The 27,252-nt window shown below is 37.8% G+C and overlaps 1 protein-coding gene across 1 annotated transcript in view; it reads right to left on the bottom strand.

Moving 5' to 3' along the window:
• Nucleotides 1–27,252, bottom strand: part of HTT (huntingtin) — a 78,045-nt gene that overhangs the window by 45,501 nt on the left and 5,292 nt on the right. Inside the window, exons 2-21 of the mRNA XM_034064580.1 lie at nucleotides 26,287–26,370; nucleotides 25,764–25,884; nucleotides 20,359–20,418; nucleotides 18,310–18,389; nucleotides 17,753–17,891; nucleotides 17,372–17,513; nucleotides 15,734–15,912; nucleotides 15,039–15,243; nucleotides 14,116–14,163; nucleotides 10,795–10,875; nucleotides 10,021–10,382; nucleotides 7,930–8,053; nucleotides 7,517–7,635; nucleotides 6,568–6,679; nucleotides 5,064–5,204; nucleotides 4,281–4,439; nucleotides 4,088–4,185; nucleotides 2,399–2,538; nucleotides 1,479–1,542; nucleotides 949–1,049 (exon numbers count right to left, since the gene is read on the bottom strand). Of these exons, the coding sequence (XP_033920471.1) occupies nucleotides 949–1,049; nucleotides 1,479–1,542; nucleotides 2,399–2,538; nucleotides 4,088–4,185; nucleotides 4,281–4,439; nucleotides 5,064–5,204; nucleotides 6,568–6,679; nucleotides 7,517–7,635; nucleotides 7,930–8,053; nucleotides 10,021–10,382; nucleotides 10,795–10,875; nucleotides 14,116–14,163; nucleotides 15,039–15,243; nucleotides 15,734–15,912; nucleotides 17,372–17,513; nucleotides 17,753–17,891; nucleotides 18,310–18,389; nucleotides 20,359–20,418; nucleotides 25,764–25,884; nucleotides 26,287–26,370 (2,559 nt within the window). The remainder of the gene's footprint in view (nucleotides 1–948; nucleotides 1,050–1,478; nucleotides 1,543–2,398; nucleotides 2,539–4,087; nucleotides 4,186–4,280; nucleotides 4,440–5,063; nucleotides 5,205–6,567; nucleotides 6,680–7,516; nucleotides 7,636–7,929; nucleotides 8,054–10,020; nucleotides 10,383–10,794; nucleotides 10,876–14,115; nucleotides 14,164–15,038; nucleotides 15,244–15,733; nucleotides 15,913–17,371; nucleotides 17,514–17,752; nucleotides 17,892–18,309; nucleotides 18,390–20,358; nucleotides 20,419–25,763; nucleotides 25,885–26,286; nucleotides 26,371–27,252) is intronic.

The raw sequence follows: 27,252 nt of genomic DNA, 5'->3' as shown, positions 1-27,252 counted from the left end.
GTAGTGACAGCATAAGGGGTAACATGTTAAAATGTAAACAGGGGAAGTTTAGTTTGGATATAAGGAAGAAATTCTTTACTGAGGGTGGTGAGGCACTGGAATGGGTCGCCCAGGGAGGTTGTGAATGCTCCATCTCTGGTGGCTTTCAAGGCCAGGTTGGACAGAGCCTTGGGTGACATGGTTTAGTGTGAAGTGTCCCTGCCCATGGCAGGGAGGTTGGAACTGGATGATCTTAAGGTCCTTTCCAACCCTAACTATTCTATGATTCTATGATTCTACTTCTCTACTGAGCTGTTTCTGCAATTAGGAATTACACAGCAATTAATAATCTGAAAAAATAGGAAAGAGACTCCTCTGACAATAAAATATTCCAAAAATCCAGTAATACATACTCCCAACTTCTTTAAACATAAAAATTGAGCCCCTGAATTCACATCAATAAACTACTAACTAATACTTAGTATTTGGTGCGGCAATTATAACTGTAGTAGGGTACAGAAAACAGCAGCTTGTTAAAGAAGATTAGCTACTGTACTATCATCAGTTAGCCTGAAAGTTTTAAGCTACACCACTTACAACCATGTGGGAAGTACAATGGGAGTTCAGACAACTCAGTAGAACTGCAACAGTTTAAGCCAAATGACTACTGTCAGGATACTGCTCAAATCACTTCAGCATGCAGAAAACAAACTTGAAGTTGAAAGTGACCCTCAGAATGTAATACAGTTAAATATAATTGCAATGCTATTAAAGAGCCAAGTACAATTGCCTGATGATTCAGAATGATGCATGTTCTAAGTACCACAAGGCTGCATTTGTCTCCCATCCCTCATTTAAACAAAAATATAAAACCACCAAGGGATTAGTTCAGTTACAGGTACACAGTAACACAGAAGTACCTTTCTAAAGTTCTTTTTTAAAGGAAAGAAGAAAAAAAGACATATATACCTCACTAATGAGGCTGCAGCTACATGTCTCACTCTTGGATCTTCATCTCCAAGCAGACATATCACAACATCATTAAGCACTCTCTCCTGAAGTTTTAGTAGCTAGAAAGGAAGTTAGCACAGTAAAATTCATTCAACATTTTCATCAGTTGACATGATTGTTAAAAGATAGTTAACTAGCGAGATTTCATCTGTCATCCAAGTCGGTAAGATCATCTTTACCTTAACATTGCCAAATACACCATTTAAATACATAAATGCCAAAACTTTTTTGAAGTCTAGAAAAACAACACAGCAAAGCCACACACAAACCAGAGAACACCAAGATACTTGAATCTCAGTAGTAAAGTATCTTCCCAATTGTAACAAGTTTCAGAGCATGAGCTTTGAGACTCATACTTGCAAACAAAACATACTTGCAACAACTATCAGTGTTTAGAAACTGATGTTTAGAATTCAAAACATGAAGAGCTGAAATTGCACTGTACCTTCATCCAGAAACACAATACACTTACTGAATAATTTACTTACACCAGTATAATGATGAACACCTCTGTGCAAGCTCTCAGTTCTTCCTTCCAAGAAGCTGACTAACCTACAGTAAAGCAGAATTTAGGGTACATTAGTTAACATTAAATGTTATTTCTCCCTTTAGTTCTCTGAAGAGCTTTTTTGTTTATTTTTTTAAACACATCACTGCAGGGAAACTGTAAGAAGTAAAACAAACTTTTTGCTACCTTTCGAAAAGGTAAGCTATTTGCTAAACTACTATCTGGCCAGTGCAATAGAAGAATTACTTTTCTTTAGTTAAAAAAGGTAATTTACACATTGTGATTGTAATTGGTTTGGGTTTTTCCTCCCTCCTCTTCCCCATCTCCACAGGGAAAAATCAGACAGTTTTGAAAAGACAGTAACACATTCCTAACATCACTATTCAGAAAAGAGTTCAATTTTGTATGACTAAGGACAGCTTGAAAAATTTTCACACAAACATATTTTGTCTTTCAGCTTGGAAAAACCTGTAGACAATGAGGGAATGCAAGAAAAGTAAGTCAAGTCATAGTCCTTTCAGTATAACAGAAACCAAGCAACAGAAGAGAGCTGACATTAATGGAGAATAACTCAGGGATTTTTCCTATGAAAAATGGGCACAACTAAACATGAAATCCAAGTGAGTTTTGAGATTATATGGTGTCTCTCCAATCAAGACTTGATAAAGAGACCACTTAATTAGAAACTCCAATAGTGTTACAAGGATTGGGCTTGGTAGCGAAGTCAGTAGTAAATTGACAAAGGAATTCATATATCCCTGAGACAAATGACTGATCTCACTTACTTTAGTGAAACTTGTTAATGTTTCAGAAGAAACTGCTCCATTATGCTTCCAGTTTCCCATGCACAGCATCTTTGCACTGAAGCTAAAACACCCACGGAAAACTATGAACACTTACCGAAAATCTACCTCTGCAAGTGTTTCCAGAAGTTCTGTCCTTACTAGCCAGTAGGAGCTATTCTTCAGTGTAAGAAGATCAACAATTAACTGTAAACCTAGTTCACTGTAACTGCTACTGCATAGGCTCATGATGCAATGCTGAAAAGACAAAACAACTTTCAATTACATTACACGAGAGGTTCTCTGAATCAAAGTATGTAAGTGAGTCAGAAAAGTCAGTTTTATTAAGAATACTAGAAAAACTTATTGCTTAATTTCTGGGAGACAGTTCCAGAGCCAAGTACTTTGTGAGGCTAGGACAACAGCTCCATGTGAATTGCTCAAACCCAATGCTGAATTTAAACTTCAGAGAGGAACACAAGCCTTAGAGATCAGAGGAAAATCGTTCAAAGAGTAAAGGTCTAATATAGCACTTAACCATCACAAGCACCATTAGTTCTTATCTGTTCAAAAACACTCTCTCCAAATTTCCATAGAGTATTTTTAGACACCTAGCTCTGATTTCCAAAGTTTTTGAAACAGTCAGACCTCCACATTTTAATGGCTGTTCAACTATATGGACAATGTATGATACCTGGAAAAAGCTGCAGAACTCTATACTATGTCATCTTTAGCTACATAAAAAAGTACTTTCTTTTTCAGGGATTAAGAACTCAAAATGCTTTAGAACATTTCTGCTGAAAGGTATGAAGTCAGGCTACATTGTACGCTGAGGGAAAGAACAAGTCAAAGTTGACTAATATAAATTGCCATAGCTGAACAATTCAAAGTCTTGCAAAAAGCCATAATCACAAGTGTAACCATAAATAAGCACACTATATTTAAGCAATAAGATCACTGAACAGAATGTTAAAAAAGATAGCATAATTTAAGTAACTGGATTTCCTTCCCTCAGTGGCATCACAGATCCCTCCTCTTAGCACATGAAATCATACTTTCCATACAGTATCTGGATTTTACTAAAAGCTACGATTTGCCTTGCTGACCTATAAGCTACAACACAGTCGGCCACCCTGTGCCTCTCCTTAGTGAACTATTTTCCCTTGGCCTGGAATTCATCCTTCTTGCTCTACTTCTTTGGAAAATTCCTCAGGGAAAAGCTCACTCCATTCCTCTGCTTTTTCACACAACACCTTCCACAGATTTTGTTACAAAAATAAAATTCACACACTCTAAGTTCCACTCACCAGCTCAGCTCCCATCTCTATTTTAACAATGGTTCAATGGATTTTTTTACCCGTTTTGAAAACCTTGCTTTCCTGAGACTTTCCTCACTTTTAAAAATTATTATTTGAGGAAATCATCACTATTTTATTGCCATTTCTCACACCAAATTTTTGTTCTCCAAATACAGGCTACAACCAAATGTTACATGATCACACTTCCTTCTTCAGGCTAGATATCCTACCTAATGGACTTATCCTATTGTTGATTAATGTAACAGTACAGCTCAAACCAGTACATTTATAACTAGAAATGTCATTATTATACTGCTACATGATCTAACCAGCATAATTGTCCAGCTGTTTGTTCCTCCACTTCTGTGCCTGAATTCATGTTTTCTACAATGAAGTTCATGGGGAAGAAGTAATTTTTTGCTCTGCGTTCATACACCTGAGCATAGCAGGATCATAGTCAACAAATAACACCCCTGTGATGGTGCAAATAAATTGCTAGTTCTGCTTACCTTCACAGCTGTACAAGCCAGTTTGCATGTAACAGAGGACTCGTCTTTCAGTGTTTTCTGTAACAGAGGTATGCAGTCTACCAAGGAAAAGAGATTTCCTAATAAAGAGAGAATTTAGAGCAATGAAACAAAATTTTGGGTACATAAAAAAACCCAAAACAAAACAAAACCCACCCTTAAAACAAACTGTTACCTGTTGAGCTTCTGACATTTATTAGCCATTTTTCCACATCAAAGCGAGATTTAATTAGAATAGAGTTGACAATTGTTCCACACAGAATGGCAGTGGCTCCTCTGATCTGGGGATCTCCGTGGTCAATGTAGTTCAGAATATCTGATACATACTGCTCCTCTAAGAAAATAAAGTTACAACTACTTTATTTTAAAAATACTAGTCTTAGACTTAACTGATCCCTAAAAATGTTTCAGTGGAGGTATCGTTTCCTGTACAATCAGTATCAGCATACTCACAATATGCCTGCCTTGGTTCTACCCTTGGATGTAACCTACAGATCATTCACACCATCCAGTCCAGTGATTACATATAAAAACATAAGCAGTTTATTTCAATTGTACACAAACTGCTCTGGGGAAATCTAAGAAGAGTTTTGGTTAACACTGCACCTTTGCAACTATCGGTATCAAAGCAGTTGACCATTCCAGGTCCCTGATGATCATATTGCAGCATTTATAAAAATTAACCTAGTGGCTTAGAAACCATTTATAAGTTGGCCTGAAATAAATTAGAAGAAACTGTTTTAAGAAAAACAAACTGCTTCTGTATAGTGGTTGTACTAAAATAGCTTCATCTTGTCAGAAGCTATATAAGCTTATTCAACGAGACTTCATTTTTATTAAAAGCAAAAATAGTGTTCAGACAGCATGTTTATAGCAATACTGGTGCAATACTTAGTGCTGCCTCATGTATTTAAAAACTCAAACATTACTAAAATGGAACAGGTGAACTGCAACATACCATACTCTTCTCCCATTGCTTCAAGAGGTGTTTTATACAGCTTGCTGAAGAAAGACTCAGGGTGAAGTGCAACAGCTGCTCCAACACAACTTACTGCCAAGGCTTTTACACTGACTCTCACATCTCTATCAGGAACTAAAGCTGGGGAGAAGAAAACAAACCCAGGGGGTATTTAAAAGCTTCATGAATTGTTTTAGGTTAATTAATAACTCTGTATTACATAAATAGTTTGCCTGGATAGAAAAAAGTGAAGGCAGAGCAAGTAGTTCCAGCTGATCAGAGGCAGCAGTTGTACACGGCCTTTTTGTTTGTTTGAAAAAAGACAACACACCAAACTAATACACACACTACCACCTCGCTTCCTTCGTCTCTAAGAATACAGCTATTACGCTCTCTTTCCAACACTACATTAGTAGGGTACATGAACAAGTAATAATTTAGAAAATATGTTTGTTCTTTTCCCCTTAAATGCTCATTTCAGTCTTACATAATGACACATACACACATGCCTGTGACATGGACTTCCCAGTGAAAAAAGACTGAAGCAGCAGTGTATGCCACAAAGGCTTCCTGGAAAATCCCCACTGACATTTCATTACTATGCTAGAAAGGTACATATTTCTTCTTTTGAGCCCCAGTTGCCTCCTCCAACATCATGTACCCTCAAAAAGCCTCTTTGACCATCTCACATGAAAAATAGCCACACTAACTTGTTTGTTCAAATGCTGCAAGATGTTAAAAGTGGAGAAAATAGTTCAACTTGAGATTTCACATAGGTCTTTGAAAACCTTGTATCGATTCTCTGCTTTATTCCAGCTGAATCTTTTAGAATAAAGTTACATTTTCAAAACACAAACTGATACAACAGCATTCCCTCTGAATTCAGAAAAATCAATACAGAATTCAAACACAACAGAGTGATAAAGCTAAAAAAAAAAAATGCATTTAGTCTTGTTTTCATTAAAACACATTAAGCATTGCAAACAAAATCAACTGTAAAAATAATAAGACAAGTACTTGAAAGAACTATATTCTTCTGAACTTGTTTTAGAAGCTTCTACAAAATGAACTGCAACTCAAAATAGCTTCCTTGCTCAAGTATTGATAGTGGACAAAATGGGCAGTCAAAGCTGATAAAAAGAAATACTGATATTAGATTGTATGAAGCTGTGAAGACAATCTATAATCCATCATAGCCCCCCAGGTTAAGTCTCATTAGAATTTACAAATTGTAAATGCAATTAAGTATTTGACTCACAGGTTAAGTTACCATAATACTTTTTTAGATGCCAAATGGTTCAAGATTCCTTGAAAAATTGCACAGTTTAAGTGGTTTCAGATTTTCCTGTATGCTGGTGCTATCATTCAAATCAGGACTGCCACAGAAAACCCTACCCCTGAAATCTCTAATAAAGTGAGATTAAAACCCAGAGTAAACTAATCCCATTTTTGACTTTGCACATTATGAAGCACAAGGAAACAATGAGTGGAACAGAAAACTTACCTCCTTTCTCCCCAGTAAGTAGGAAAGAGGCCGACAGAAGTCTAACGCAGTGCACTAAAGGTGCATAATCCCCATCCGTATAGTGTCCTATGTCTCCCTTTACCCTGGAGGGCTAGCAAAGGCAAATCACAATATTTATATAGATAAAAATTAATCTTCAATTTAAATAAAATATTAAGCACAGGATTTAGAAATACAACCTTTATACATTTGCAGATGTGCAGTAATGCAAAATGTGTCTAATACAAATGTAAAAAAAAGCCTTAAAATGTAATGTTTTGGGGAAGTTTGGATCCAGTATCAGAATTGGTTTAACTTAATCACAGAAACAACAATAATCACAGAAACAACAATAATTCCATTAATTTGCTGGATTACCTAGATGTGCTGTTTGCATCTGAAGTCTCATAAACCACTTTCTGGTGACAAAAAAAGATCTTTGGAAACTTTGTATGAGAAGCAATTAATACCCAAGTTGGTTAAAGCTCAAGTCAGAAAACTGCAAGAGGAAATCAGTAACCTGTGGTTGGAATGGTATGAGCCTCTCCACAGAAAGAGAGGCTCAGAGAATGAGACTTCATAACTTCTGGCAAGATCATGAAGTTCCTTACACAGCTAGCAACCAGCACAAAGATATTTCAGATGATAAAGCATTAGTGTACCCTACTAATGCACACACAAAAGGGGTTTGTGTTCTTGGCAGTTTGTGTTCTGCTTTGGCTTTGTGATTGCATTCAAGATATCACTTGTGTATTTAACCCTATGTCACATGAAATTCAGATCGTAACTCAGATTTACTATTTAACCTTAGTTATTTTGACCTATAACAAAGTGCCCAGGCACATAGGCTACCCACATTTACCACAAATTTACATAATCATAATTGTCATATCTTTTTTCTCAACTTAGTTGTTTTAGACTTTAAAACAGATGACTGACTACTTCTCACCTTATTTTCGTGATCACCAGGATCTGCTGCATCTTCTTTTGATGGAAATCTATCTACGCTGCTATCCGAAGGCTGCCTACTATGGCTTGTTGTTTTCAACAGGTGAGGCTGTTGAAGAGCTTTAGAAAAAGGTAACCCATGAAATAACATTTCAGATGCAAATTAAAAGCACTTTAATTTAACCTAATTACAAAAACATGAAAAATAAATTAGCAGCGATCAAAACAAGTGATTCCTTAGAAGTACTGAAATATATTCCTTGTTTCACATTTCAATCTAGTTATGCTTTTCACATCCATTACATGAGTCTTCATTCCCCTGGAAATCAGACAGCAGATGCACCTGTAACACCTGCCTTAAACATGTAACCAGCTCTGTGCCAGCCTGACCCCAACCCCAATTTACCTACATACCAATAGAAGAATTTCTGAAAGACTCTGCTGAATCATCTTGGAGAATATTTGCAGCTTCATCTTCCTCATCCTGCAGCTGCCCAATTTGCATTCCAGAATACTGTCCTTCAGCACCCTCTAAAACCTACACAATATGAGGACAAGACTTAAAATAGCTTAACACACAACACCAAATCTCAAACATGCAGTGTTAGTCATCTAGAAATAATTTGAAAGCAAATTATGAGCCTGATAAATATTAGTGTACAGCTGCATGCAGGCTATAAAGCAGTTCCTGTCCTCCTTCGACACCTGGGCTATTTGAGGCCATGGTTACATCTGAAAGCCTCCCACTTGTGCCATAAGCTTGAATATTAACAGGAAGAAAGTCACAACACTTGCTTCCCCTGCAGCTCTCCTTGCTCCCTTATTCCAAACACAACTGTCCCTCTATCTCAACAGTTAAAAATCATGACCAACACCTTTACTGTCACAAACTGAACTTATCCCTTGCTGTCAAATTGTCCCATAAACTCACTTGTCTTGGATATGTAAAGTCAAACTGAGAACACACTGCGTAGGACAAAAAAGGACTAGTAAACTCAAATACATTTTAAACCCTTCACTTTGAACCAGACTACTAAAATGGACACTTCCAGCAGTTTGACCCTTGGTACCAATGTAATATATATGCAGTATGTAGATGGAAAAATAAGCATAAAAGGCAATACAATAATAAGAGACCAAGTAAAAAACTTTTTTCATTTTCAATTTACCCGAAGACAAAATACTTTTTTAGTTACTTCTTGCCTTTATAAGCACCTGGAAATTGTTCCTTAAAAAGCTGTGTATGTGTAACTGGGACAACCACTTAGTCTGTCAATTACAAAAAAATAATGCTACTTGTAATTACTGTTTGCAAAAAGTATGTAAACTGTCAATAAAAACAACCTGTCAATAAATACCTTCTCACTTTAGTATCTGCACTGCCTACACTTAATTCAGAGACTGAGCATTCTTCATCACTCCTTTTGTTCCTAAATCCTCACAGTTGCAGGAGCATTAGGAAGAAGTTATTTACTGTGAAGGTGGTCAGGTGCTACAACAGGTTGCCCAAAGAAGTGGTAAATGCTCCATCCCTGGCAGCGTTCAAGACCAGACTGGACACAGTCTCAGGTGACATGGTCTAGTGAGAGGTGTCCCTGCCCACGGCAGGGGAGCTGAAACTAGATGATCTTAAGGTTCTTTCCAACCTTAACTGTTCTATGATTCTATGTGCCTATCATAATTGTTGATTTATCATTTTTTGTAGTGGTAAGAGATTATTACTCTTCCAAACTTACTATCAGCAAACTTCAGTCAAATTTTTTATAATCTTTGAAAAACAAAACTTAAGAAATTTTAAGCATTCCCCTTTTTCACATTTTCTGCTCTTGCTCCCAGGAATTTCAGTTTTGCTGGTTTTGTTACAACTTCACACTTGCTTGAGGGAAATTTATTAAAATACCTATACTGTATGCACATTTTAGGTGTTTATTAAATATGCAACTGCTACATGAGTAAATCATGCAGTAATGTTCAGTACAGGAGAAATCATTATGATGGCATAAAAGGATAAAAAAAAAGAGTTGTGTTGCCAACTGAAAAAGCATAGGCAGGAGACAATGTGAAGCATTAGGTTCCAAAAATATTCCTCTGTCATTCCAAATAGACTGTTCACCCTTTAACACTTCCATTAGTCCTCCTGCATCAAAATAATTATTAATATACCTATACAAAATGAAGGGCAGGCTACTAAGAGGATATATTTACGCCAAGCCTTTGATATTGACATTCCTCCAGTGAGTGACCATTGGTTAATGCCCTCATATGACCTACCCAGGGAACACACTGATTACAGCTTTGCAGTTTTTAAGTGAAAGTGTTAAAAGGAGGTCAAGCTCTCCAATAGAGGTGCGAGCTGCTGACCTTTCCATTGTTACTAGCTGAGGATGGAAAAGTAGAAGACGAATAAGTAGATGAATCCAAGTCTGGGCCCTCCATGGAAGAGCTCTGAGACATGTCGAGCCCCTCAGTAGAAGGGGATCCCCCCTCTGCCCGTTGCACACTTACAATTTCAGAACTGTCCGAAGGGGTTACAGCAGAGTCTGGACCTTCTGTAGTAGTCTGAGAGCTATCACTAACTGGTGAGGAAGCTTGTGTACCATCATTCAGGTCCATAGTGGGATCTGACTGGACAGCACTGATCTGGCTGGAGCTTCGACTAAGAACATCATCTTCTTCACCTTCAGTAGCTGTACTTGTCAAATCACAGCTTGAGAGGTCTACAGAGTCTGACTGCAATGTATGTTGGGAACGTGGCTGCTCAGTGATGATATCATGTCCAGTAGGATCAGCTGAACTCCCTACTGGCCCAGCTGTTGATACACCTGATGAAGAAGCTAGTTCACTGGTTATCTCACTCTTCATAGAAGCTGCAAAACACAGACATTTATGAGTCAATAAAGTGTTTAAACCTGTGTTTCAGTTGATACGGACACCGCATACTAAGCCATACATTAAACTAGGCTAAAGAAAGCATATAACTAAACGGTTAAACTAGAGGCAGGGAAATGAACATCTGTAAAATGTCATTCCAGCTATACCAGTAGTTCAATAGGACAGCCTATTGATTAAAAAAACCAACCCAGGCAGTCAACTTTATTAGGTAAGCATATGTTTTAAACCCAGAAGTATTTATGGTTTCAGTTTTGCCAGCCTCTCTTTTGAGTGTCTGCCCACTTCCCAGTGACTGTTAACATATCACTTTTATATTTTAGACAAAGCAATAAAATAATGGGTTTGTAATATAACAAGGGCTGACTGCACTGCTGGAAAGCCAGCTACCTGCAAACGATGCAGTGCTGACATCTGAACGGGTTTCAGGATCATCCTCCAAACCTTCTTCTTCACCAAGAAGTATTTTACCTGAGAAGCAATGCAAGAAAAACCTTAGGTATTCCAAAAATATAGTCACCTTGAAATGCTGAACAGTTGAAGTCAGATGTGATTATTATCTAAAATTATTCAAATAATTTTTCAAATCTATGACAGGCAACTGATGGGAAAGAGAAAAGAATGAAAAAAGTGAATATCCAGTCCCTCACCATCTGATTAGGAGAAAAACAGCAGTGACAAGGAAATACAGTTAAGTAATTTTATTTAACAGTGTAACCATTCAGGACCTATGACCTTATTCGTTCTAGCTTATTTTTGTTGACTATGTTTAAGATCCTATTAACTTCATCAAGTATGTCCTATTACTAAGGGCTGGATGCCTGGCAACTGGATGTCTACCCTCAATTCAAAAGGGCATTAAAGCGCTACAAGTAATAGAATACATAACCTCTTCCTCCTTCAGGCTATGAATATTATCAAAGGCTACTTGCAGTCTGGGGCTTGGAACTCCAATAACAGAATGGAAAATGCCTAGGGGGAAGAGCAGCACAGACCAGAAGCACAGGACAGCATAACTGGGACAGGGTGATGAACCATGGACAACAGCCAGGGACAAATAAGGGAATCTTCAGGACAAATCTGACAATAAGGACAAATCTTCAGAAAGTATTTTGCCATGGCAAAAATGAGAACTGCTTATAACCTAACACAATCATCACAGAATTCTCTTACAGAATAGTACCCATATTTTAAATAGAGGCAGTGGAAAGAGAAAGATACCTGCAGATGCACACTGCCTGGGAACAACCAAGGACACAAGTGCACTGAAAGCTCTGTAAATGGGACAGGATACAGAGTGCAGAGAGAGCTACTGAGCCCATCCTTCTGGCTCTCACATGTCACTTGCTGAGACGTGAGGATTCATAACAACCACTTTGAGTTATACCTGTTTTGCCATTTAGAATGAGCTTCACAGGTAGTCTAAGATTCACCATGCAAAATGTTAATGTTTTGATAACTCTAGGTGAATTCTTTTGCATCTAATTTAAGCTACCAGGGGATTAAACCACGACAAAAGCACTGACTTATTTTTCTGTTCATTTCTCTATCACAACTGCTTTCCTACACAGCAGTAACACTGTAGAATTGTCTTGTTCCAAAAAGTATCCTTTACACTATTCAAACCTGTAAGGCATAAGAGTAACCATGACACTACTGTGTATGCTCTACATAAAATAACATCAATTGAGAGCTACAAAATCCTACAAAAGAATGAGTAAAATACTGCTTAGAGTTCCCAACTAAAAGCATTTTTCACTCATATTTACATCCATCTCACTGAAACAAACCAGGATATTATTCTGCTTTCCACAGCTGATCACCTTTAAAAATAAGTGGAAGAAGAAAGACTCTAAAAAACACTTGTAGGCACATTAGGCTTTGCATGTTCATGAGTATATAAGCAAGCTGCATGATATTCCCCACTACTTGGAAAAAAAACCCAACAAGACCAAAAAGTTAAGATGCAGAACACAGGTTTTCATTTCAAAATGACTTTTCAGCCTTTTTTGCAAGTAATTTTCTGCAGCTGAAACATAAACCAGCATAGGTCAGTTGCTCAAAACTAAAGTTGGTCTGAAGCAGTAGGTCTGAAAAGATATGGAACATCCAAGTTCTTACGTTAGGGTCACAGATTTCTGCAGATAAGCCTCACTTTACACACGTACACACAAAGGTGTATTACAGCTAGAGAAGCTTCACCCACAGCCAACAGCAGAAGCCTGATACTCTATACATAGTAGTCTGCAACACAGCATCAAATAGGAACTGGGAATAAGCTTTATTTTCCCCTCCTTTCTACAACACAGAGCAGCAGGAAATGAATAATTCATAACTTGAAATTCAACCTGTACAAAGCATAAGATTGTGAACACATTTTTTCAAACTCATTTATGCCATTATTTTAACCACAAAATCTTCATATAGTGATCTTGAGAGAGGAAAGAAGCTGATAACTCATACATTTTCCCACTGAATGAAGAAAAAGTTAATGCTTCAACACATACTTATATCAAATTGCATTATTATTAGCACTTCAAAGTTACACTGAAGACTACTAATGATTCAGAATACCTAAATGATGATACACAATTTTTCATTTCAAAGCTTTATGTGCCATTATTGTGATCTGTTGTATTTTGTCTCACCTTTGGATACTGCAGCAATATCTACTTTCAAAACACCCTTTCCTTCACACTATTGTTTGTAACCTAGAAATTATCACTGCATTCATAAGCACTATTTCATTGAGCTCTAACCACTATTTCACATTATGATATATTCTTTAAGCAGTAGGAGATTCTTTGTAAAGACAGCAGGAGGTATTTGGAAAGTGTAAGCTACTTGCTGTAATGGGCTTTAAAGTTTGTGTATTCTTATTTAGTCTTATTTTTCCTCCAAGTTTTTCTTTTCAGTGTTGTACACGTCTCCTAACTATGCTTGCAGTAACTGCCCAATACTCATACATAGTCCCACTGCAGTAGAATTTTGCTCACATAAAACAGGCAATGAAACTGTTATACAGCTGTACCTAGCGTGATTCTAGAACTGATATGACTGGTTTTAAGCAAAGTGTAAATGTATACTTAGATATTCAATACTTTCATACACAAAATGGGAAAAGAATACTTCAGAACAATTACTTAAAATCCTGCAAAATTAATTACCTATTGAAAGAAATTAAAATATCCACAGTAAGACACAGAGTATAGAATTAGTCAGAGTGAATAGCAGACGAAATAAAAGCATTATATCAAAGCATGCAAACATACACATGCATTAAAGAATTAAAAAAAAAAACAGGCTTAACCAAACCAGGAAGGTTAACTATTTTGTGAGTTACATTAAATGTTAAGTATTACCATCAAAAGGAAGAATGCCCTGTTCAGAGGTTATTTTTAGATGTGCTCTTTAAAAGTGAAAATTGCATCAATATTCATCACCATAATTTTGCCAGTGAACTACAGCAAAAAAAAATAATCATACTGCTTTGAATAATTTTAGAACATCTTGATTGCAATATCATAAATCACATGAGGAAAATTTACACTGATTTAGGCTCAGTTGATAACACAAAGGCAATTGTGAATGACAACCAAAGCAAGGCAATGAAGTAGGGATGAGGAAGAAAACAAACCCGACCCTTCCCCAAAAAAATAAAATAAAATCAGAAAGGAATGCAATTAAAGATTTGGTTTTGAAAATAATCACCTTTAGGCTTTCTTGCAAGAACAGGGCTGCATGAAGACCCCCCTCCAGCTGCAAATCACAGAAAGTAACACATCAGGGCAAAGACAGAGCTGCTGAAATCATGAAGGAATTCTAATAGCCACGAATGGGAAGGAAAAAACAAAAACAAAACCAAACCCCAAAGCTGGGAAGAAACAGCAAACTTGCTGCTTTTGAAGTCCAAGTTTTTGAGATCATTCACCACCAAATGACTTCTTATTTTTCTATGCCACTTGTGCAAAGTTTGCTTTTTAAAAAGTGTGCTTCAAATTCCACTCCTATGATTGCTTTTGGCTACTGAATTCCCTTCTAATAGCAGCAATATTAGAATGATCTGTTAAGTCAGTACAGGAGTCCTTACAGAAATCCAATCAGAGATTGAGTCTTTTGAAACAGGTCAGTAGCAGTTAAAAGCGAATTATAATAACATGCATTTCACAGACAAGAACACTGACAGCTGATTTTAGCAGTTACAGGTAAACTTCAGTCATGCTTTAATTTCATGCTGGCTTGGTATTCAGCAAGAAGCTCTCAGTTAATATAAATTCTGATTAGATCAGCTTTTTATGAATCACAGTTGTCAGCTGCTTGGTGAGAACAGTCATTTTGCGAGGAAAAAATTAAATCTGTCACCACAGTTAACTTGTTCTGTTTAACCAAAAAAACGCATAAACATGAACACTACGGAATACTTTGGAGTTTGTCTTAACTCAATGGATGTATACCCACTTAAAGGAAGGATGGAAAGAAACTAACGGTACCTGTGCGGTGAAGGGTGGGGGGAGAGTCATGCAGAACTTCACACATTTCATTTTATCCTTCATACTTTGGGCTAACACTGAGAAACAGAGCTGGTGGTGTATGTTTATCTCCTTTTACTTGAATTACTAGAAAATATAGCTTACCTATAAGTTCCACTATGCTCCCACTGCGGCTCCTGCTGGCACATTCATCCTTGGATACACTGACCTGTGCAATGCCCCCTGAAGCAGTCAGGGCATGAAGAAGTTCAGGTGGTGGCGTTCTAAAGAGCTGTTGCAATAATTCTAAAGCTCCAGTCACAACATTATGGTCCTGATGCTGGGTGTAATGCAGAGTCAGTTCATAAACCTAAAAGCCAATGAAGTATTGGAGTTAAGTCTCTATGAAGACACAACATATTAAATTTCTTCTCACACACCACATTAAATTTTAGTGGTGTATTAAAAATGACTGACATTTCTTATACCTACTCTTGACCACACCCTTGCAAGGAGAAAATGTAAATTAATTGTAGCCATTTAACTGCCTTTTTGGTAGAAGCCTGTTGTTTCTGTTTATTTTTATAGAAGGAGGAATTACATCAAAGAACACCATCATGATTATGAAGTTCTTCAGATACTTTGGGAGTACCTAACAAGTACTGCTGCATTTTCTCTGGAATTTCTGCTCTTTACTCATGAGTAATTCCAGTCTCTAGACCAACTATCACTTACCAAGATGAACAGGAATTTGAGAAAGTAATTCAGAATTCAAACTAGTGCTGTATCATACATGAAAGATCTATTTCTTTTCCTTTTAATTAGCAGTTTTCAGATTAGGATTATTATTCATATTTTACCTGTATGAGTTGTTCTGGTGAAGGCGAAATCTCTGTTTCTTTTCTTGTTACACCAAAACTGCCTTTCAGGCTGGTATCCTTTACTTGTTGTTGCAATAAAGGTATGAGATACCTTAGTGTAAGTAGAACACCCAGGATTAAAAGAGTAGGATGATCATCTTCTACAGGAACCAACAAGCCTGGGGGCAGAAAGTAACTGAATGACTTATTGACAGTGGCTAGTTTCAATACAAATGTTATTTTGTGTGGTCCATAATAGCTTTTTACAAACAAAAAACATCCAAATACCTAGAAGCAACTTAAGAATGCTTTCTAAATTCAGAAACATTTGAAAATACGCACTCTTTTCTATTCCTGACAATCATTTAGGCAATGCAGGAGAATGGTCAGAGGATCCTGTCTCACCTTCCCTGTTAGCTACATCTTTCACTCAATAAAAACACACAGAAGAATTCTTATTTATAGTACCTGATGCTGCCTCCAAATGATCAAGGCTGTCTTGCTCCCCTCCTCACCTGCTTCCTCTCTTCACCTGGCAGTTTAATTAAGGCCCTCACATACACACTACTATTCTAATGAATGACATTCACATTTTTGCCTCTTCCCTCAAATACTGGGACCCTTGCTCCATATACTTACCTGATAATCAGAGTCAAACCCTAAACATATTAAGAATAAATATGTTATGTAAGAAAACATAACCTTGTATTAAAAAAAAAAACAAAACAAAACAGAATCCATTAATGGAGTTCCTATTAGTGCTCCTGTCTGAATTCAGTACTATTGCCAGGACATATAAAACATCACCTTTGAGACAGCTAAGAACAATGTGTGCACAAAATTCCACCATTTTCAAGTCACACAGAGGAAAGTCACTATGGGGCACCTAAATTTTTCACATTCTTAGAGAAAGCAAGGCTAAGACAATAATGCTTTATCATCTGTTGCCCTTCCTTACCTCTCCTTTTGCAATATACATATACAAAATACATAGTTAAGAACTTCTCAACAGTAACAAAACAGAAAAAAAAGTTTCCACTCCAACCCAGGCATGAACTGCAACACACCCCAAAGACAATGCAAGCTTCCCAGCCGAAGAAATATAGAAGCAATAACTGACACAAAGCTGCATGTTTTTAAATTTAAAAAGTTCAAATTAAAAAAAAAAGTAATAAAAATCTATTTCTGGTCTAAGTTGGGTTTTCAACAAAGAATCTACATGGTGGTACATTTAAAAAAGTCTACAAGGTAAGTATTCATTGCCTAGAGAATAAAAGTCACACTGTCCACCTCAAGACCTGCTACCATAACAACCAAGCTGCTGAACAGTGCTAGTCTTCACAGCTTCCAGAGCAAGCCCTTGAACATCCCTCAACCTCCTCATTTTCCAGCAGGCTACTTGCTTCCCTAGCTTTGTCTGCTTCTTTTCAACACTACCGAATTAGCATTGCAGCACATGGATATAAATAACTTTAGTCATATCTTCATCTAACTTAACACAAAATAGAGAAAGCATTGGCAGTCTAACTGGTATCCTTGCTTTGCCTGAAAAGCTCTCACATATGAAAAGTACCTTCCATGGAAAAAAAATTCATGTTATTTACAACTAAAGCAATATCTTTTTTTCCTGAATCTTACCTAGAAGTACATTCAATAACCAGGCATAAAAGTACTGTGTTCTCCGTGAATGCTGACAGATGCTCACTGTTGATCCTGCCGCTGTTCGACGGATAGTAGGGGAACTGGATTTAAGATTAGCTATGAAAGCCTTCAATAAGACCTAAAAACAAAGATACATTGAGTTTTCATGAGAAAGACAAAAGTGAATTAAGTCAGCAAATGTATTCTTCATTCACTCAAAGCATTATTTAATGCACATCAAGTAAGGGCAACTTTGGCCTCGATTCAGACTTGCAGCAACAACACTGCTTTCTGTAACATTTGACTGATAATGCTGATAGCCTGCCTAACTGTGCTTTGAGACAAAACAGGGAACACTAACAGGTTAAAGAAAGATACCTTAATCTCATTGTCATTTGCAAAGTTGCCAAATGCTGCCATGATTTTTGGTATTGCTGCAGCCAGTGTCTCTTGTACCGACTCCTCGGGTCTCTTACTTATTCGTGTTAGACAGGGCAACAGGTTCACTAGGTACGGCCTAAGCAAGGCAAAGGAGAAAAACTAGTTTGAGATCAGAACCACTGTACCCATTTAAACATTTTAACATTTTTAACTCATACTCAAATTCTGTGGTATTACTAACTAGTAGAAAATGTACCTGTTAGCTGCAAAGAATGTAGGAGAAAAAAACCCCAACACAATAGTCTTCTGAATACAATTTGCAGACATTAAGGCAGAACTAAAGAATACACTGAAAAAAATACAAGTCATTGTCTTCACAAGTTTTTCCCCTCTCTTCCCCCAGAATCATGTACAATGTAACTAAAACTCTGCTAAAAGAAAATCAGCTAATGAAATACAGCAAAATCAGAGGGAAGAATGTGACAGGAATTCTTCCAACCTCCCAATTACACATTTAAAACTTCAGAACAATAACCTCTTGTTACTGTGTTTACCTGCACTTTTGAGGCCGAACTAGATGGGCAAGCTCAGCAAACCTCCACAGTGCAGCACGTAGACTTCTGGAAGCACCATTCTAGACAGAGTATGTAATTGTTACATTTCATCAAGCAAAACCATTTCCTAAAGAATACCTATAATATACAATAGTACACAGTTTTATACAATTTACTTAAAAAGATAAAATATAAGCTGTCTGGAAGCAATACTTTTCCTTTAGCCTAAAGGAAGGCAAGTCCACTCTATGACTGGCTTTTTTTTTCTAGCTGGTATTAGGAATTTTCCAAGTGACCCAAAATGAGTAATAAGGACATGAAGAAAGAAAAGGAAATGTCTGAAATCTCCACTCTGCTGAAATCAGCTTAAAATACCACAGAGAAAAACATCAACCAACAAAGAAAAACTGATGATATCAGAGTCTAAAAATCACTCGAACACTTGCGGAGATCTAAATGCAGCACCAAATTGACAGCAGTGGAGATATGCAAATAAACAACGCTCAGCTCCTGAGCACACCAAAGAAAAGAATCCCACATACTGACCTGTATCTTTTTGTAATGGCTTGTATCCTCAAGTTTAGTATGTGCTTGTCGTACTGACACCTTTAGTTGAGTATCTGACTTAAACCCAACACCTTCAGACCTAATGACTAAGGATATAGCACAGCCCTTTTGTATTGCTGGAAGTACAGAAAAAAACTATGGAAGTCAAAAAAGATGTCTATGAGAAACTGCACACCTAATGGAGTTGGAACCTAACCAAAATGCCTCTCAAATTTAAGTCCCTCTGAAGAGCTGAGAAGGTTAGAAACTGTCATTTCTTTCTTATTTCCTTTAGTTGGTATATCAAAGGCTCATGGCCTTCTTAGCATGACAAGCAAAATCTTGCATCTGAATTACAAAATGTGCATTTTTCAGGTTAACAGCCAAACAACAGATTCTGGCATGGCTCCTAAAGTGATCCAAGTGATGCACAAATAAGATTCAGTCTGCTGGGTGCTTCTGTTATGCCTGCTATTTCTCTTGCCTCTGCCATGAACCTGAGAGCAACAGATGAAGCACATTCCATCTGAACAACCAAGTATTTCCTCCTGCACCTGGTAATGGCATGCATAAACTTTAGAGCAAGTTTTGTGTAAAACAACTTGGTTGTTTTTTAATTAGCTAGATGACTGTTCCTATAACCTCAGACATCTTGCATAATACTGAGGTAAAACAATAAAGATAATCACGCAGGACATACAAGTAGTCCACATCTAACAGAAGAAAAGCTACCCCATTGATTCTGTTATTTGATTTTCTAGAGTTCTCTCATTCCCAAAGAAATACATACAAAAAGCAACAGCATTACTGCCTGACAATACAAATATTTTCTCTTTACACAAGTGCCTTGCTATATGTTTAAGGATGCAAGAGACATGATTTCAGCAATACTGTCCTGAACACAGCACTTGTCTTTTGTAGTCATATATGTCAAAAAAGCTGTTAACTAAAATTCTTCCCATGGACAAAACTAAATTGAGACTTTTGATGCAAAAAGCCATGCTCCCGTGTTTTTACCTGTGATTCTTACAAGAGCTGTAAGGACACATCACACATTCACAAAGTAGTTAAAACTTCTATCAGGTCACTTCAGGTCTTGATCAAATGATTCTTCCAAGAAGTTATGTCAAATGAAGAATGTCACTGTCCTCTGCCTACTTTTCACCACCCTTTACCTTGAAGTTATTCTTTCCAGCTCAATCAGTGGAGCAAACATCATGAATATGCCTTATTGAGTGCAAAATCATGAAGGTTGACTCAGACTGCTGCTCACACCAAATGCTCACACATTTTCTGCCAGATAAGCTTTCAGGAGTGGTTAAATCTAAACAATGAGGCCAATAGCGAGGAGCTAGGTAAATTAATACCTTAAACAGTCACAAATCCTTCCAAAGTGAAGCTCTGACCTTTATCTTAAAAGACATGCATGATTTATTCACACATTCCAATATACTAAACCACCTACTAAATACCATACTTCAGAAGGACAGGAAAGAAACTCACCTTTTTAATCTCTTTATACAGTTCTAATTGTAACCTAGGAAGATTGGAATCCATCAAAGCCTGCAATAAAATGCATACAGAACATACTGTTACCAGATGGAAGGTACTTTACAGGAACAATGTTACATTTGCAATAAAAAACTTCCAGAAAAAAAAACCCACCAAAAAAGCACAGAACCATCTAACTACCCCTGTATTTTTTGGATGTATAAGCAGAAAAGTGCTAAATATTTAAGAAAGATGCCTTTATCTTTCACACAAACATTAAAGAGAAACACAGACAAATTCCACAAACTCTAACAATTATTTGCAGTTAATATTAACTGCTTTATCCATTCTACCTAAAAAAGGCCATATGGGATCAGACTACAAGCAGAGCCAACCTAATGCGCTTTCTGGCAGTCTCCAGGAATAGATACTCATGAATAGAATATTAAAGCACAAAAATAGTATTCACAAACAGCAAGAGGTATTCCCTGCTATACATCCCCACCATCAAGTAGCCTCCTACTATTTCTCAAACTGAGGCTGTATTTGTACTGTTACCTTTAACAGCCCTTGAAAAACCCTTCTTTCTTGAATGAGCCTATTTTCTGCCTCCATGTATTACCACAGGGTGTTCTGGACACCAGAAGTATTGAATCCCAGGATTTAATCAAGCATACTGCGAAAGAGCATACACTGTAGTTTGAACCTGCAGTCTGGGTAAGACGTAGGGTTTGTGACATGAAAGTAGGTGCTGAGAAGTAGTAATTTTCTGTTCACTTCAACTCGATAATTCTCCCTCCATCTTTAAAGCAGCAGAGAAGAAAAAAAAATACAAAAATAGTTCTGCTACATGTAATCCCTTCCTATGAAGTATTTTGTATGCTATGATTACTCTCTCTCTTCTATATTCTTCCTAACATAAACTACTATTTATGAGCATTTCCATCAACACTTCCTAAGAAAAAAAGGAGAGCTTCATACAATGTGCAAGTACCTACACTGGGGACTAACACAGTGCTATAGTGTTCAGTATTTCATTCTTTATTCCTTGCCCAATATTTTTTTTAATTTCTCATCTGCCTTCTTGACAACCAACCATTAAGATCACATCTACTACGCAGGCTTACTTACAATGACTACAGAATCTTATATGGCGCACACTAATGTGCAGGCTACAACTGTTTCACCATGGTCAGTAAATTCCTGTGGCTCCTCCAGACCATAGTTCTCATAGCCTAAAACTGTACTCCCCTCAGTTATACCAGTCATTACAATAAAATGGTATAACCATCCCCAGAAAAGTCTTACCTGTTTTATAGTTTTATGTTGTCACAAGCACCCTACTATTAAGTGCAAGTGCTGAAATGACAGTACGTAAATCTCACTTCACAAAACTTAGTGACTTTATGAGTTCACTGCACTTGTATGCAAGAATATGGAGTGATACAGAAAGGCTCAAGCTACTATTTGACTTCAAGGGTAAGTTGTCCTTATAACACACCCAACTGGACCAACTCTTTTTACTAGTGTATACCTATATTTTTAGAAGACTAGAATCTAAAAAGACTATGCTTGTAATGTTTTCCAACTGGAATGGCAACTCTAAATTACTACAAATAATAAAACCCATTTACTGAGACCAACTGTACTCCAATCTGTGTGAACAGTCCCACCAGTATCATTATCACGTAGAATATAACAACACTATAACTCAGCTTCAGAAACAAGACAGTTTGGGTAACACCTTAACTGCAGAAACTTGGTAAATTCCCAATTTGGTATTTTTTCTTTTAAATAAAGTTATCTTAGAATCATAGAATAGTTAGGATTGGAAAGGACCTCAAGATCATCTAGTTCCAAACCCCCTTCCATGGGCAGGGACACTTCACACTAAACCATGTCACCCAAGGCTTCATCCAACCTGGCCTTGAACACTGCCAGGGATGGAGCATTCACTACCTCCCTGGGCAACCCATTCCAGTACCTCACCACTCTAACAGTAAAGAACTTGATCCTTATATCCAATGTAAACTTCCCCTGTTTAAGTTTCAACCCATTACCCCTTGTCCTTTCACTACAGTCCCTAATGAAGAGTCTCTTCCCAGCATCCCTATAGGCCCCCATCAGATACTGGAAGGCTGCTCTGAGGTCTCCACGCAGCCTTCTCTTCTCCAGGCTCAACAGCCCCAACTTTCTCAGCCTGTCTTCATATGGGAGGTGCTCCAGTCCCCTGATCATCCTCGTGGCCTCCTCTGGACATCTTCTAACAGTACCATGCCCTTTTTATGTTGACGACACCAGAACTGCACACAATACTCCAAGTGAGGTCTCACGAGAGCAGAGTAGAGGGGCAGGATCACCTCCTTCGACCTGCTGGTCACGCTCCTTTTGATGCAGCCCAGAATACGGTTGGCTTTCTGGGCTGTGAGTGCACACTGAAGCTGGCTCATGTTCATTTTCTCATTGACTAACACCCCCAAGTCCTTCTCCACAGGACTATCATGAATTTCCTTTTTGCCCAACCTGTAGCTGTGCCTGGGATTGCTCCAACACAGGTGTAGGACCTTGCACTTGGCATGGTTAAACTTCATGAGGTTGGCATCAGCCCACCTCACAAGCGTGTCAAGGTCCCTCTGGATGGCATTCCTTCCCTCCAGCATATCAACAGAACCACACAGCTTGGTGTCATCGGCAAACTTGCTGAGGGCACACTCAATCTCATTGTCCATGTCAGCGACAAAGATATTAAACAAGACCGGTCCCAACACCGATCCCTGCGGGACACCACTCATTACTGGTCTCCAGCCGGACATCGAACCGTTGACCACAACTCTTTGAGTGCACCCATCCAGCCAGTTCTGTATCCACAGAGTGGTCCACCTATCAAATTGATGTCTCTCCAGTTTAGAGACAAGGATGTCATGTGGGACAGTGTTGAACGCTTTGCACAAGTCCAGGTAGATGACGACAACTGCTGCACCCCTGTCCATCAGTTCTGTAGCCCCGTCATAGAAGGCCACCAAATTGGTCAGGCAGGATTTTCCCCTAGTAAAGCCATGCTGGCTGTCACCAAGCACCTTGTTGTTTTTCATGTGCCCTAGCATGCCTTCCAAGAGAATCTGCTCCCAGATTTTGCCAGGCACAGAGGTGAGACTGACTGGTCTGTAATTCCCTGGGTCATCCATTTTCCCCTCCTTGAAAACGGGGGTTATATTTCCCTTTTTCCAGTCATCAGGAACTTCACCTGACTGCCATGATTTTTCAAATATGATGGCCAGTGGCTTAGCAACTTCATTCGCCAGCTCCTTCAGTACCCGCGGATGGATTTCATCAGGTCCCATGGACTTGTGTACATTCAGGTTCTAAAGATGGTCTCGAACCAGATCCTCTCCTACAGTGGGCCCAAGATCTACATTTTCACAGTCCCTGTGTCCACCTTCAAAGACTTGGGTGCTGCCGTCAGAGCCTTTGCCAGTGAAGACCAAGGCAAAGAAGCCATTCAGAACCTCAGCCTTCTCCAAGTCCTGTGTAGCCAGTTCTCCCGAAAGTTTCCGGAGGGGGCCTACATTGTCCTTAGTCTGTTTTTTAGCCGCTACATACCTATAAAATCCCTTCCTATTATCTTTAACATCCCTTGCCAAGTTTAGCTCCAATTGGGCCTTAGCTTTCCTAACTTGGTCCCTAACTACCCAGACAACATCTCTGTATTCATCCCAGGCCACCTGTCCTTCCTTCTACCTTTTATAAGCCTCTTTTTTTCATGAAAGCTAGTTAAACTTTGAGCCATTTATGCTGTCTGTCAGGTTCTGATGGGTAAATGATACTTAAAGATGACCTACAGAGTGCTTATCTAAACTTACTTTCTATTTCAGTTTACAGCCTTGCCTATACGAGTGTTTGCATTTTTATTATCTTAATGAGCATAAACTCCAGACAGACATACAGTTGCACAAGTAATGCTTACACGTATATTCTTATATTTAAAGAGAAAACATAAAGTAACTTTTTGGCAACAGAATTAGTCTCTAAAATGCCTGAGGTACTAAAAAAGCTGAACATTGACTAACATGCAAGTTTAGGAGCCTGACGCCTCTGTTCGACTCATCGTAAGCAGCACTGCTGCTACTTGCAGGACCAAAAATAAAACTGTGTATCTTTTTGTCTCTGCAGAGCATCTGCCTAAAGACAAGGTTGCTTCCACACAGCATAAAACATAGAAACAGAATACAAACTATGACCAGCTTTTGTTAACATGTATGTGGTTGGAATATCGTAACTACTACCAGTTTCATAGCTGGGACCAACTGGCAAGCTTAACAACTTATGCTAAACTTACGCAAATGGGAAAACATTTAATCAGAATGAATAGGTCAAAGTGCTACACGGCAAAACAAACAAACAAACAGGCAAGAAACACTTGCACTTCCTTATTCCCCATCTTTGTAGAATATACTTCATTACCAGGAAGCTTTCTCCATACAACTTTCCGCTACAAGCTCAACTCCCCAAACTTAATTCATTCAGAAAGCTACAGACAAAACTTAACTGAGAGAAATCCCTACAGAAAAAAAAAACACAAAGAAAACCCAATTTTTTTTGCTTGCTTCTGCACACCCCTTCATGCTAAGGAACATTATTTGCATTTTTCTAAAGCACTTTGACTTTGCATCAACTAGATTCATCCTGCAGGTCAAGTATTGCAGAAAACAGGAAAAGGGAAAAAAAAAAAAAAAAAGGTAGGTGAAGGTAAACCCGTTTTGGAAGTAGCAGCTTACAACAGTGACTCAGAAGGTTCATTTTAAGAGACTCTGAATCATGATTTAGACCTTGCCTGACCTCATATGAATGTCCACCTACTGTTCTCCAACAACCCTTTCATTCTGGATCACAGTAGGGTAATGAACAATCTCCAGAATACTGTATTTATCCTCATTGTTGCCTAAAAGCTCCTCCCCTCCAAAGCTAAGCAAATCATACTACCTGAATTACAGCAAACTACTAGTTTGGAATGAAAAGCCACTACATTCTTTAGCTAGCTTTTTAATAATACTTGTACCTTTCCTGTTAAGTATCTTTATGTTTACAGAACATTACTAGAGTATTCCTCCCATAAACCAAGATGACATTAGACAAGCCCACACGCTTGTTCTGGTTAACTAGAAGAGAATAAAATTAATGAACAACTGAAGCAAAGAGTGATAAATGGCAGGAGACAAGTTAAAATAGCTTAGTCTCGATATAAAAAGCACTCCTAAGAGTGCATATAGAATTTAATAGAAAAGCTTGCTTAACCTCTTGCATTATGAGATACTGTTAACAGTGAGAGCAGCAACTATAAGAACATCAGGCTGAATTCACACAGGACACTGCATCAAGAAGAGACAAAACCCGGTAGCACAGTATATAGAAGTTCTCACTTTAATAACTTTATTAAGGCATTCATCAGCAACCATCCGGACATCAGATTCCGCATCCTCACTGCAGAGCAGAAAGAGTTCCATAGCAATCCCCAGCAGCTTCTGAAATTCTGGAGAATTTCTAAATAAGCAAAACATTAGAAAAATTACAATGTGCATTATGAAAAAGAGAATACAAATGCTATTTTTGAGGGGGATCATAATCCAACTATACATACATTACATGTAATTACACAGAGAAGACTTTAATTGGATTGAAGCACTTCATCAGGAATTGGGAGATCATTTACCTGCTCTTTCCTACACAATCTGCCAAGATACCTGACCTCTGTGCCTTAGTATGGCTGAGGTAGAAGAATACCAATGCTCAAACAAAATTACTTTGGGTTGGTAAAAAGAAATTGTGCTATTCCAGTTTTAAATAGAAGCTGAACATTTTAAATCAGCAATTACCAGGAAGTCCCCAAATAATTAACACTTCAAAGCATCTATTTGTATTGATGCAATTAAGATATTGTCTTACCTTAAAGACTGAGCAACTATGTTTTCACATATTGTTAGGCAATGATTTACTCGATCTTTCTTGGTAGTTGAAAGTTCTTTCTTTCTAAAAGAACACAATGATAATGAGTCTCAGATCAGACTTGAACAGTGAGCAGAGACCAGTTAAACATTCTTGCTAGAGTAGTGTCTAATGGTTATACAAGAATAACATGCACTCTTCTGGTCATTATATAAACAGTCCTATACCAACTAAGCATAGTCCCAGCACTTCATATACTAACTGCTGCTGAGAGCATGCAGGCACACAAACAAAGGGAAGGATACAACGTGGGGAAAGAATGAACAGGGAATACTGTATCAATTCTGTAACTTTGAGTGAAAAAACACTTGGGAGACAAAACTGAAGAATGGAGCTCACAAAAGAGGAAGGAAAAAGAGAAGCACTTAGAACAAAGCTAAAATAAACAAATAGAAAGAAAAAGGTTTGGGAAAATAAGCATGAGAACAACTCTTGAAGTTAAAAATACCAATTTTAAGATGACCTTCCTCACACATAACACCTGAGGCTTTGTTTTTTGGTCTGGCAAGTTCTTGAAACTTCAGGAGTTCTACTAACTCAACCATTTTGTATCTGAACTGCAATTCTATCATATGCCACACTCCTCCATGTAGTTTTGTAATTATAAAAGTAGCAAAGCTCTTGGCACAGTGTATATCCATCAAGAATAATATTCCTGTAGTAACACTTGGTATAGTCCAGCAAAGGTCAAGCTCAGTCAACTTGTAGCAAATGAGCATAAAATGAAGAGAATAAAATTCACAGAAGAATGTATATCTACAAGCAATGCAGAGCACAATATGAAAAGCTCCTACTAAGCAAAATTTAACATTCACTTCAATATAGTATAAGCTCCTACAACCCTTTACAGCCATGTCTAGAACAGAAGCTTCTTTTCTGCTCCAACCCCAACAAAGGAACTGTAAA

This window comes from Melopsittacus undulatus, chromosome 7 (assembly GCF_012275295.1).
Source record: "Melopsittacus undulatus isolate bMelUnd1 chromosome 7, bMelUnd1.mat.Z, whole genome shotgun sequence".
In the NCBI taxonomy this organism is placed as follows: Eukaryota; Metazoa; Chordata; class Aves; order Psittaciformes; family Psittaculidae; genus Melopsittacus; species Melopsittacus undulatus.
Note: the sequence above shows the minus strand (reverse complement) of the source record. Positions and strands in the feature narration are given on the sequence as shown.